Below are 12,319 nucleotides of genomic sequence, written 5' to 3'. Positions count from 1 at the left end.
TCTCTAGCTGCTTCCACAACTCAAAGACAAGCAGCCCAGCCTCACCAGCGCCATTTTAGATAAAGCGAGACCAAGAGCCGAGGACTTCTCGCTCCCCCTACCCGCCGTCCACCCCCATTTTCTGATCTGCGCTGTCGGCAGCCGGGCTCAGCCACCGGGGAGGGAAGCACCGCCCGCCGCCAGCCCGGCGCAGCCCCAGCCCCCCGAGCGCTCAGTCAGCCCGCCCCGGCGACAGCGCCGGTACCCGCCGGCGCCGCCCAGCACTAACGGCGGCCGCCGGCTCCAGCCCCCTTCCCCTCAGCCCCTTCCCGGCCCCCTTCCAGGCAGCCCGCCAGCCCCTCCTAAGCGGGGCGGCCACGGGACCCGCTCCCCCCCCGCAGCCGAGCTCGCCCTCGCCATCCGACCCGGGGCAGAGAGGAAGGACCGGCTCCCCAGAGGAGCGCGCCTCCCTCAGCGCCCGGACTCCGCGTCGGGCGGCGACAACGCCTCCGACCAGCAACAATCGGCTAACGGGCAGGCTGCGCGGGGCAACCCCCTGCGCCCGGCCTCAGCCCGGACGGCAGCCGCCGCCGCCGCCGCCGCCACCACCACCACCACCCACCTCGCTTCCTTCTCCGCCGCCAGCCGAAGCCGTGTCCCACTCCCCCGAGCAGCCTCCGCTCCAGGAGTGGCAGCAGCGCTGGCGGTAGCAGCTCTCGGCGGGAAAAGCGCCGCCCCCTTCCGCTCCGCCGGGCGCCACCTTCCCCTCTCGGGGGAAAATGCGCCACCAGCACCCCACTGCGCAGGCGCCAGCCTTGCCCCCACGGCTTATTAGCATTCGGCGAAGGCCCCGCCCCCTCGCGGCGGCCGCGCGCGGTGCACCCTGGGAGATGTCGTCCACCCCTCCGCGCCGAGCTGCTTCTCGAGCCGGTACGAGCGGCGAGCGAGAACAACGTCACCCATAAGCACCCTCAGCGCCGAGTCTCAGTTTCCATAGTAGTGGAGAAAAATGATGTCAGTATTTCCGATACGACGGCCAATGGGGCTGAGGGAAGGGCGGGCTCTGCAGGCCGGGGCCCAATGGAGGAGGCGGGGAGAGGGGCGTGCCCTAGTCCGTCCGTCAGTCAGTCCGTCGGTGTGGGAGGGGGAGGGGGACCGAGAGGCTCTGAGTCGAGCAGTCACCGCCGCCACCGCCGGGTCCGCGCAGGACGGATCGGCCCCGCCGCACGGGGAGCCGCCGCGAGCAGAGCCGTTGCCGGAGGGTTGAGCGGGGGCCGAGGCCGGCCGAGGGGGCCCGGAGCTGAGAGGAGGCTTCGTCCCGTTCCCTTCCCTCCCCCCCGCCTCGGGTCGGGGGAGTAGCGGGCGGGCGGGCGCCGCGGAACAAAGGTAACGGCGCCGAGCCGGAGAAGGAGCCCCCCTGGCCCCGCCGCCGGCGGATGGGGAGGCGGCGCGGGGGCCTGGGGGGGGGGCGCGGGGCCGGGCGGCGGCGGTGGGGCGGGCGTGCGGGGGGGAGGGGGACGGTTGTTTTTCTCCTCGTAGCGAGACTGCGGCGGGACTCGCCGATCTTCCTTCCCCCCCCCCCCAAAACACCCAGCGGCGGGGCGGGGGGGAGGGAGATCGGGTGCCGCCTGCGTGCGGGAGGGACCGGCGGCTTCTCCAGCCCCCTCCGCCGGGAGGGGACGGAGCCCCCTCCTCCACACACACACGCTCCGTGTCCCCGCCGAGCAGGTCGGGCCCCTTTCTCCCCGCCCCCCTCCCTCCCCACTCCCTTCTTTTCTTCTTGTTCCTTTTCTTCCCCCCCGCCGCCTCCCGCCCTCCCCCCGCCCGGACCCGCTGCGCCGAGCTGGGGAGTTGCGGCTGTTGCTGCTGAAACTCCTGCCGCGGAGTCAGCGCTTTCCTTTATTATTTTTTTTTTTTTTTTTGGGGGGGGGGAAGGAGGAGCCGCCGCGATCCGCAGCCCCTACAAAAGCGTGTGTGTGTCGAGGGGGGGGGGTGTTGAAGGCTGCTACCGACACCCCGCTCCCCCGCCGCGCACACAGGCACTCTTCCTCGTACAATGGCTCCCTTCCTCTCTCTTCCTTCGCTCTCTCTGGCTCCCCGCGGTAAAGTGTGTGTGTGGGGGGGGGTCCCAGGGCTGGGACCCCCGCGGGTCCCTTCCCGCCGCTTGAGGTGCCTGAGGAGGGGGCGCAGCGCCCCGGGGAGGCAGACGGGGACGCCTCGCTTCCCCCCCCCCCCGCGGCAGCCGAGGAGGCTGGGGGTGGGTTGTTGTTGTGGCAAGTTTCTCCTCCTCTGACAGAAATGGCGTCAATGGCAGCGAGTGGAGGGGAAGCCGCGGTCTGTGGAAGCTGGAGGGGAAGCAGCGGCCGAGGAAAGAGGGGAGGGGGTTAACCAGGGAGAAAGGGGGGATCCGGGGAAGTAAAGGGGGAGTTTCAGGAGGAGCCCAGCGCCCCCACCCCGATCCCTGCCTCCCCTCCCCCCGCCCGGTGCGAGCGGCTGGTGCGGTGCCTTAGCGCTTTGTTTTAAATTCCAGGTCCAGCCTCGGCCGCTCAGCCCCTATCGAGGCTTTTACCGCAGCCTGAGCTCATCATGAAGGTAAAACACTCGCTTGTGTGCTTGGGAGGGAAAAGAAGGGAGGGTTGCATGAAGAAATGCTGTCCTATCTGTCAGTCCATCTGTCCCGACCCCGGTGCGAGGCTCGGTGCTGGTGCAGATCCAGGCTGCAGGCTGCTTCGCCCCCACTGCTGTGTTTTGGTGCCTTAGCTCGTTTGCTGACCGTGGGGCAGGCTTTGCTCTGCAGTGTTATGCTGGGGGAAACTGTAAGTTCGCAGAGTGGGGGTTGTTCTCCTTCAGAAACATTGTAGGAGAATAAGGACATGGCTGCCTGGGCTGAGCTTGCTTCATGGAGGAGCAGGGGACAGTCACCCGGCTTGAGAAAGTAACGTTGCAGGGGAAGTGCTGGCTATAAAGCCGTGTTTACTTGAATTGAGCGTAAATGGTAGATTTACTTTCTATTTGTTAATAGGAGTTCTGTTGAATGAATAAGCTTGATATGATCAGGGAGGATGCATGTAAAAGATTCTCTGCAGTGGAATGATTGCTGTAAGGTGCAGAAAGATTTTCAAACAGGTTCTGATTTTCTTCTCAGTGCTGTGTAGTATTCGCCTACCTCATTGTTACTTATTTTTCTTCTCTTACACCTTTCTAGACTATTTATTTTCAATATATTATGCAAGTTTTATAGAAAAAAACCCACACTGGTGGAATAGAATGATTTCTTCCGTGTGTGGTAAAGAACTGTGTACCAAAAAGTAGTTTTTAACAACTGGGTTTGTTAGGTTTTTTTATCATTTGGCTGATAGGTCTCACTCAAACTGCCGTTTATGTTACCGTGATCCCCATGTAATTCAGCTCCTGGTAGTGCTGGACTGCACTAAATCTCAAATACTGTAAATCTTACAAAAATAATCGTTACAAACCTGTGATATATCATCTCTTTGGTATTTATTGATAAAAAAGAGCAGTCTGTATGTAGGGTCTTGCACTGTCGGAGTTGTGCCTACTGTTGGTGAATGAGTATTATGTAAAATGTGTACCTAGTACTATATTCACTGCTGGAAATGATAAATGATACAGACTGTTTTAATTTCTAGATTGATCTGAATTGCTGAGCAGCAAATTAAGTCGTCTTGTATAGTTGTTAAAGGTTTATCATATGTTCTTTTACTTTGGTGACTTAATGACAGTATCTTTTAAAAAATCATGTTTTAATTGCCCTGCCTATGATCTTTCTTTAACAAGTGTTAAGATCTAAAATACTGCACACATCCTTCTCATTAAAAGTAAACTATTTATGAATTTACAACAACAGGCTGTTGAAGTAGTGTGATGCGGAGCTTTCCAATGTGGCTTATTGCCTGGTGGGGATGCAGGAGATGGAAGCAAGAGACATAGGAGGCAGTATAGGGAGCTTTTTTCCCTCTGGAAAGGGAAACACTTATTTAAATGACAGCTAAATTTACGTACATTTCTAATATTCTTTTTCCATGTAAACAAATCTTACAGTTACCATAGAGATTAGGTTCAGATACTGTGGTTATAGAGCCATATAAATATGTAGATAGACAGTTGGGAGGATGAGGAGGTCGGATCACAAGTAGAATGCAAAGTGTTCTGTGAAGTAGTGATAGATACCCACTTTAGGCTGAACTGAACGTACATCACATGCTTAAATTTAAAGTAGCAAACACAGAAACCTATTAATAGAGCCATATTTAATGGCCTTTTATAAGGTTCGTGCTACTATTGCATTTTTATTTATTTTTAAAATCTGGATTAATTCTGGCAGGGTGTTCAAATGCTGAGTTTAAGTCTGCAATTTTTGCAATTTGTGTGTGTGTGTGTGTAGTGTTAAACTTATATATCCTTGAGATAACTGCTAGTCCTTTATTTACTGTGCCCTGTAACGTTAAGTGAGGTTAATCTGTAAGTCATTACATTGAAGCTTTAGTTATTACAGTGAAACTTTTAACAGTTGTAGCTCAACAGAAATTTCTAAGATTAAACAGTCTAACCAAGACTGGTTTTTAAGATTTTAGGAGTAATACAGTGCATCAGTCTTTCTGCCTGGCTTAAATTTGTAATTTATTTTCTAAGTTTACAAGGATACAAGTTAGTCCAATAAGAAGCAGTAAGGGAGAGTGCTTAAAAGAATTATTAGCTTTCTGTTCGTATCACCACAAAGTAACATCGACTATACTAGATCAAGATACTGTTTAAATATGACTATATATTTGTGTGCATTTATTTTGTAAGTTATTGAAAGAATATGCCTCAAGGACACTTCAGCATGTAGAGGATTTAATGTTTTAAGGCCTAGTCTTACTTTTGAGTCTGCTGACTGCAGACTTGCTGCTGACTGCATGATTGAGGCCTCTGTTTTGATTTACGTCTTGGTCATTCTTTCAGGTGCAGAGGGTTGTGTATTCCGGTGCATACAGCATTAGAACTGGATTCCTTGTCCATATCTTTGTCTCTTTGGGTGAAATTGAACAACTCTTTTAGCTTTACTGACTCATTTTTCCCATCTGTGTAGTATGGATAGAATGTTTATCGTTCTTTGTAAAACACAGGTATATTTAGGAAGAGCACCAAGTCATATTGATAGAAAGCTGTAAGTCACTCATGCTCTTGGATTTTGGAACCCTCTGAGACAAGAGAGGTGTGCCGCCTGCTCAGAGATTATCACCTCCAAAGGTGTTGGTGTAATTGTTCTCCCTGCAGTAACCCAACTTAATCCAAGTAAATAAAGTCCCTTGCATAAACTAGTAACTTTAGCCTGTTAAGTAGTCCTCCTGTAGACTGCAAAGACCACTTGAAGGCAGTCTTGAAATATGTCTTACAAGAAGTATTCAAGTCTTGACATAAATGTGCTTGTTATTGTGAAGTTCTACTAAATCAGGCTTTTTCCTGTGTTGAATGACCTCTGATAGTAATTAATGCAGTTGTATAGATAATGGCTGGGATGATTCATGTGTTGTAGTGAAGCTTTTTTGTTTGTTTAACTTAGGCACCTGCATAACATCTTTTCGTATTAAGTATGCTTTGAAAGCATGTAGAATCTGTTTGATTATTTAAAAACTAATTGCATGCCATCAAATTACTACCTACTAAGTAGGTAGCAATATATATAAAAACATTATTATAGTTTGTTTTTATTTTTTTTCCCGAAGTCACGAAGTAAACTCCAGGAAAGCAGAGTCTCTGCTTTTAAAGAAAAAAAGAAAAACAAGCTCAGTTTCACCAGTGATTTGTACTAAGAACTGTTGTGAATGCTCCTGAGGTTTTTAATATTTATCGCAGCATTTGCTTGATATTTAAATATGTGAATGAGGGTAATATACCCACTGTAGTTAAAAAGTTTACTGCTGACTGGAAATAAAAGTAGTGGATGTCCCAGAAGCTGAAGCAAGGTACTATGAATTAAGTGATCTGAAATGATTGTTTAAATGTTTTGATGTTATTTGCATGTTAATGTTTTTCAGTCTGTAAAATAGGAAATATTTAATAGCTGTAGATATTTCTATTTGGTAGCCCTAAGTATTCCTGAGTGCTTGCTCAAAGCTGCCACGCTAACAAATAAGGAAGCCATGTGTACAGTTTATGGTGGATTTTTGTTTTGTTTTTAATTCATCCTGAATTTACATTTTTGTTTCAGTGGTCTTTCCCAGCGACCTCTCTAGCTATCCACAGATAGCACTGGTGCACACTGATGCTTTGACTGCTTTCCCTTAAAGCCAGTCAGTCTGTTGCTCGTATTCTCTGCCAGTATGGCAGAGGACAAAAGTGAAATATCTAGTAAATGTTCCGGTCACTAATTTCCAACTTTGAGCACAAGTCAGCTGAAAGTCCTATTGCTCTTATGCAGGCTGGAAACCAGTCATGGAATGTAGTGACCTTTCACTTTCTAGTTAACTATTTGAATTACAGCAGAAATGGAGATTTATAAAGGAAGAGTACCATTAGGGTAGTTTTTGTGCTGGAGGTAGGAGAACAGGTAAGTCTTAGGTGGCGGTTTTCCCCTGTCATTTATTTTTGCATTATGAAAAATGATCTTCTTAAGTTCTGTCCTGATGTTCCAGTTTGAACAAGTGATCAGAGGCAATTATTGACTTCCTCATGCTTGCATAATTATGTAGAAAGGAAAGCAAACACCACTTGCACCAAGCAATTACAAGTTACGTTGGAATCATCTATGCTATTTTGAAATTGGTTGTTTGCACTTTTGAACTGCCAATCTTAGTATATTTTACAGTGGCTAAACAACATGGAAGCCTTGAACTTAAATCTGCATGTTTAGTATGTGACTATTCAGTAGTTGAGTGTGTTGATAAGGACTCAAAGTTAATTAGACCACCCAGTGGAAAAAAGCCTGTGTTGGACTGAGAAGACTAAGGTTGTAATAAACTATGAGCATTAGAAAAGTTAAGTTGCCTGTGTTACTTTTTTCAAAATTGATGAAGGATTTTTGGATCAGTGCTCTTACAGCAGCATGACTATTGTATCAGGATACTGTCTAAGAAAAATGTTAGTAGGCAGAATAATGAATATGCATATCTTCACTAGAACACTTTGAGATGGTTATTCAGTTCACTTTGTAATTTGAAACAAGTGTTGTATACATGTAGTGCAGAAGCATGCTGTGATACACATTGTGTGTCTGTGTTTTCAAAGGAATTCTGCATTGTAGTTGAGAAGTCTTTCGAAACAAAATGTAATGGTTTTGAGGTATTAAGCTTTACAATCACTGTCAAATACTTAATTTGAATGCTTTGCTGGTCATGTAAACTGAAAGAAAAAGGGCTAACTTTGAGAAAGGTGGAAATTATACTGTTGTCGCAAATTGGTTTCAAATTTTTGTTTAAGTCCTACAGATACACACATTTTCCTTAGAAATACATACTTTTATAATAGGCTGAAGAATAAAAATAATGGGAGTTTGAGATTTCCTCATTTGAAAAAGGTAACAAATTTTATAGAAAAACCTAGAGCTGAGATTTACTTGGCACCCTAATGTGATACAGAGCCATCCAAATGTTAGGTTATTTATCAGTTTGTATTTACTTGAAAGTAGTTAACCTGTTGTGAAATGCAATAGTAGGTTCTCTGCAGTTCTGCTTACTATAATAGGCATTTCAGCTGTTTTTACAGAAATGTACAAATCTGAATAATCATGGATCTTGGATTGGTTTTGCCTTAAATATGATTCAGATCATAGTTGAGAAATGTTGGTAAGTCAGGGCGTGTATGGCTGCTTGCTTTTTAGTTGACTTGCTTCAGTAACAAATACTTCTTTTCTGCCTTTCCTCTTTAGCACTTCCAGTGTTGTCCAGTTACTGTGCTTACTACAACTCACTGGATTTTTGCTTGTGTGTGCATGGAATGGATTTTTAAAGACTAACAGAAGATTTCAAAAGGCCTCCAGGGAACTAAGGAAAATTGTTTAGCCCTATGCATAAACTAAATATTAGTGATTTAATAAGTATTAGAACAATTATTTTAAAAGATTTTGATGTAAAGTCATAAATCTAGGTGGTTTTTTTTGTTTGGGGTTTTTTTGGGGGGGGAGGGGGTTGGTGTGTTTTTGTGTGTTTTGTTTTCTTTTTTTTTTTTTTTTTTTTTTTTTTTTTTTTTTTTTTTTTTTTTGTTAGCATGAGGTGACCAGATGAGAGGATATTTCAGGGCATTCAAGTATGGAAAAGACAGCAAGCCACTTTGATATTCTATACTTGACAAGACATCTATTTTCCTTCTGAAGATTAGTTTGAACCAGGGAAGAAATTCAATAAAGCACTATTGTGCCACCTTTTTTTTTTTTTTTTTTTTTTTGGCTTGGAAGGCAGCATATAAAGCAGTCATGACCTGTTTAGCAAGAAGTGTTCGTAAGCAAGCTCTGGAAAGGCAGTTGTGAGACTGTCAGAGCAGGGTGGTGGAAGGTGTTGCTGAGTTACCTGTAGAAAACTAGGGCTGAGGTGACCCACCTGCATTATGTGTGACCACTGTGTGACAGTGACTTCCTGAATGAGTGTATATTAAATAACTGAATGTGGAGTACTATTTTGGGGTTTCCTGAACCTGTGGGGAGCACTATGAAGAAGATTTTTCTTATGACCTAAGCAGAAACGTTGTAGTAGCTAACTATGAGAAGGCATTTTTCTTACTGTGAGCAAAAGCAGTAGTAATCTGCAGTTAACCTGGAGTTACTTGCTCCCATTGCTGTTTTCTTTGAGCCTGTATGTGCTCTGGAGTGAAGAGCGTAGTCAGTACGCCAAAGAAAAGACCCTTAAGCATCCAGAACTCCCAGATTACGTAGTCTTTGATGGTGACTTCTGCAGACCACCTTAAGGAGTACGCTATTCAGAGACAGCATTCATCAGTTGTCATTTAAGCTAAGTGGGAATGCAAACATCTACAGGGCTCTGTTGCAGAGCGGATCTCCCAGGTTGGATTAACTGCTGAATAACACTGTTCTGGGGCAGAAGAGAGAGTTTGCTGTTCTTATTGTTTGATCTGTTGGTTTGTTCCCCAACAACCTACAGCAAAGGATTTGGTTTCATAAGTAGTTTGTCAAATTAAGCTTGTATGGTCATGGAAGAATGCAGTCTTGTCTCCTTCTTCCACTCCTGGCTGTTTATTCTTGGTGTCTCTTGTGCCAGCAGTCCCTTTGTGTGGTCCCAGGGTGGACTGAATCAAACTGAAATTAACTTGACAACAATCATATATATATATGTCCCCGACCTGGCTGGTCCCTACCACTGGAGTGGAGGAAGAAAGGAGAGGAAGGCAGAAGTGTGCTGAGACTGATTTGAATTGGTTTAAACTGCTTGTGAACACACGTTCTTCCCCATCCCTCTGCCAAGTTAGCAGTTTGCAGTCATTAGGCTGAACATTTTGTAAACTGTCCACACGTTGAAATTGCAATAGAGGTTTTTCTAGGCTTGCTTACTAGCTAGTACACTGCATTTTTCTGTAGGTTTGAAGTCCATGTTTTCCAGAAGGTGTTGAGTGAAAAGATTAAATAGAATTGATGCTGTACCTTGAAGGTGACAAAATTTAATTTTTGATATGTGATAAACATTGGTTTCAAGTTCAAAAGATGGAGAGGTTTTAAAGAGGAGATGGTATTAGACACAAAAAATAAAGTATTTTAAGTATTTTTTAAGGAGGCCAACCTAAGCTTTGCTTCCCTGCCTTCCCCAAGTTCTTATTCAGTAGTTGGAAAGAATACCATTAATAATAATGTCTTTTTCCTCCTAAACTACAGAAACGGTATTATAGTTTTCTGCAGAAAAATATTTATAAATATTAGATTTCTGTCCTGTAAAGGTGACAATCTTCATGTAACTAATACTTCTGTTAATACATTCTGATGATAGGTATTTTTGGTGTACGACACTTTCTGCTTATTAGCAGAAACTTCGTGCAAAAATTTGGATGACATTTGTTATTTCCAAGAACTGGGGTTCTCATTGAGCTTTTGTCTGGGATCCTTTCCCTTTTTCCTCTTAGATACCCTTCTAACTTACTGTTTATTGTTTACACTGTCCTTCTAAGGGCTTTGACTTCAGCAAAGTTAAGAACCAAGTGTATCTGATGCAAGGTTTCAGCTGGTAATAAATAATGTAATAAAGAGAATTCCGCCCCCCCCCCATTCTCTTCTGATCTTCTGATCTGAAAAGAAGTGTTTCAGTTTGTGGCAGGGCAACCTGATCCACTGTGGTAATTGTTTTTTTCCTTCAGATTTGTAGCTGTGCTCTCAACAGCAGATCACAAGTGCTGAATGTCTTACTTGTACATTTAAAACAGTCCATGTTTTCTTAAAGATAAATGTAGAATGTATTCTTCTAAGATCACAAAGAATGCTTTCATTTAATTTATAATGTTAGAAGATAGGCTTCTCAATATTCGGTATGAGTGTTTAAGTGAAAGAGTGTTAGCTTAATGTTTTTGTTAGTGCTGTGACACTTAGGTTAATAGAACTTTTTTTCCTGAGAGAAATTATAAGGAGTTGAGAAATTTTGGAAATGAGTACATGTTATACCAACATTTCAGAATTCAGGAATTTCTAATGGAATATGTGTTTTAATTTTTAACTTCTTTTGCTGCACTGCTTATTGAAAGAGAGATGTTGCTGTAACATTAAATGAATGTTACATCAAATTACATCACTAAACTTAGAAATAAAATATATATAATTCTTAATCTTTGTACTTCCATAAATACAAAAGCATTTTTGAAAACATTGCAATAATTTTATAAATTTCCACTTTAATTTCTTTAGAAGGTTGTCATGCTAAATGTGCATCAAGGGAGATAGTGAAGTACTTTAGCATAAGTAAAACTGCACTGTTGTTTAAAAATTAGAGTTTAATATGTACCAATACCTTGCTGCCTGGAACAGAGACAAAAATAGAGACAAGAATTCAGCTTTAAGTAATTTCCATTTTGTGAATGCAGATTTATTTTGAGGTGCTCTTCCAGGACTTTATAATGACAATCCACATATGTTTACCCATAGAACATGATTTGGGTAGTTGTGGAGTGTCTTTGTCGTCTTTGCAGAATTTCGTGCCTAGTTTCCTGCAATGTTGGACAATTTAAAAGACATTAAAGCTTGGATTCATTGCTTTACTTACAGATTACTAGCGCAGCTTTTTAATTCCTAAAAATCAAGTAGTACAAAAGATGATGTCACCTGATGATGGACAGTATTGGATACATGGGCTGGAACGTGCAAAGCGTCAAACTTCAAATATATTCTACTATTCTTGATCCATTTTGGAATTGGACTGCCGAGGTTGCTGTTCTAACTGTATTCCCTGGAATAATTTAACATTAAGTTCCAGAAAGTATCAGTATGTATATTAGATGTCTGTCTGCAGTAATTCAGTTTCTCTTTGTTGGTAATTCTTTGGCTGTTGAGCTGATACTCTGATTTCAGTTTACTTTGCCTGATGCTAGCCAAAATGTTTGGATTGAAAAATTAAACATATTTCATTGTATTAAAATAAATCTCTTATTTCATATATTGGCTTTTCTTGGATAATACAGAGTATATATTTATATGTACATTTACTAGTGTAGGGTGATTCAGGTTCTTAGAGGCAAGTGAATGAGTTACTTTTGTTACATTCTATGTAGTAAGAAAAAGTCTCTTTTGATGACAGCATAATAATAGTATATCAGTGATAGAGATAGGTGTATGTCCCCCTATGACAGACTTTTTTCACTGGTAATGTACATGGCATTGATAGCATCTAGATAGCAACTCAAGTGGTAGTAGGTCAGCTTTGAATGAGTGGAATGTTTTTATTTATATCTCTTCAGTAGCACTGATTTCAGGTCAGTAAAATTATACTTACTCTATTTTGCATTAGAGAACAATCCTATCTGTTTCTGACTGGAATAACTTGTTGTGCAACAGCACTTAATTGAACATTTGAAATGGTGTAATAAAATCTTTATTATGGTCTGACAATAAATATCAATATCAATAGAATCTATTATGTGGAATAAAAATCATTCATGATACTTAAGCTGGCCTGATCAAGTTTCTCTAGTTGTGTACATTGTATTTATTTACTTAGTTGGAATTTTGAGGAAGCAAATCAGCTTTTATGATCTTCATAGAAATATATATTTAAAAAAAGGAAAAAAAAAAGATAAAATGGTAAACTTCAGGTACTTGATTCCAGATATATCTAGATAAAGTTCTAGAACTCTGCTATCTTACTGCTGTAGCTGGATATCCTTACTACGCTTGCTCAGAATTAAACTTGAGAAG

At 43.3% G+C, this 12,319-nt stretch overlaps 2 protein-coding genes across 5 annotated transcripts in view; one reads left to right on the top strand and one right to left on the bottom strand.

Moving 5' to 3' along the window:
• The window catches only part of GGPS1 (geranylgeranyl diphosphate synthase 1), a 60,659-nt gene extending 59,892 nt beyond the window's left edge, over positions 1-767 (bottom strand). Inside the window, exon 1 of one of the 2 annotated variants that reach the window (XM_075748718.1) lies at positions 602-767. The gene's annotated coding sequence lies outside the window, so the exon portion shown is untranslated. The remainder of the gene's footprint in view (positions 1-601) is intronic. The other variant, XM_075748719.1, reaches the window with a different exon arrangement.
• Positions 768-1,095: 328 nt separating this feature from the next.
• The window catches only part of ARID4B (AT-rich interaction domain 4B), a 90,560-nt gene continuing 79,336 nt past the window's right edge, over positions 1,096-12,319 (top strand). For 2 of the 3 annotated variants that reach the window (XM_075748714.1, XM_075748713.1), the window contains exons 1-2: positions 1,686-1,707; positions 2,510-2,571. In XM_075748714.1, the coding sequence (XP_075604829.1) occupies positions 2,566-2,571 (6 nt within the window). In that variant the 5' untranslated portion in view covers positions 1,686-1,707; positions 2,510-2,565. Of the gene's footprint in view, positions 1,366-1,685; positions 1,708-2,509; positions 2,572-12,319 lie in introns of those variants that run through there. The other variant, XM_075748715.1, reaches the window with a different exon arrangement.

This window comes from Balearica regulorum, chromosome 3 (assembly GCF_011004875.1).
Source record: "Balearica regulorum gibbericeps isolate bBalReg1 chromosome 3, bBalReg1.pri, whole genome shotgun sequence".
Taxonomy (NCBI): Eukaryota; Metazoa; Chordata; class Aves; order Gruiformes; family Gruidae; genus Balearica; species Balearica regulorum.
Note: the sequence above shows the minus strand (reverse complement) of the source record. Positions and strands in the feature narration are given on the sequence as shown.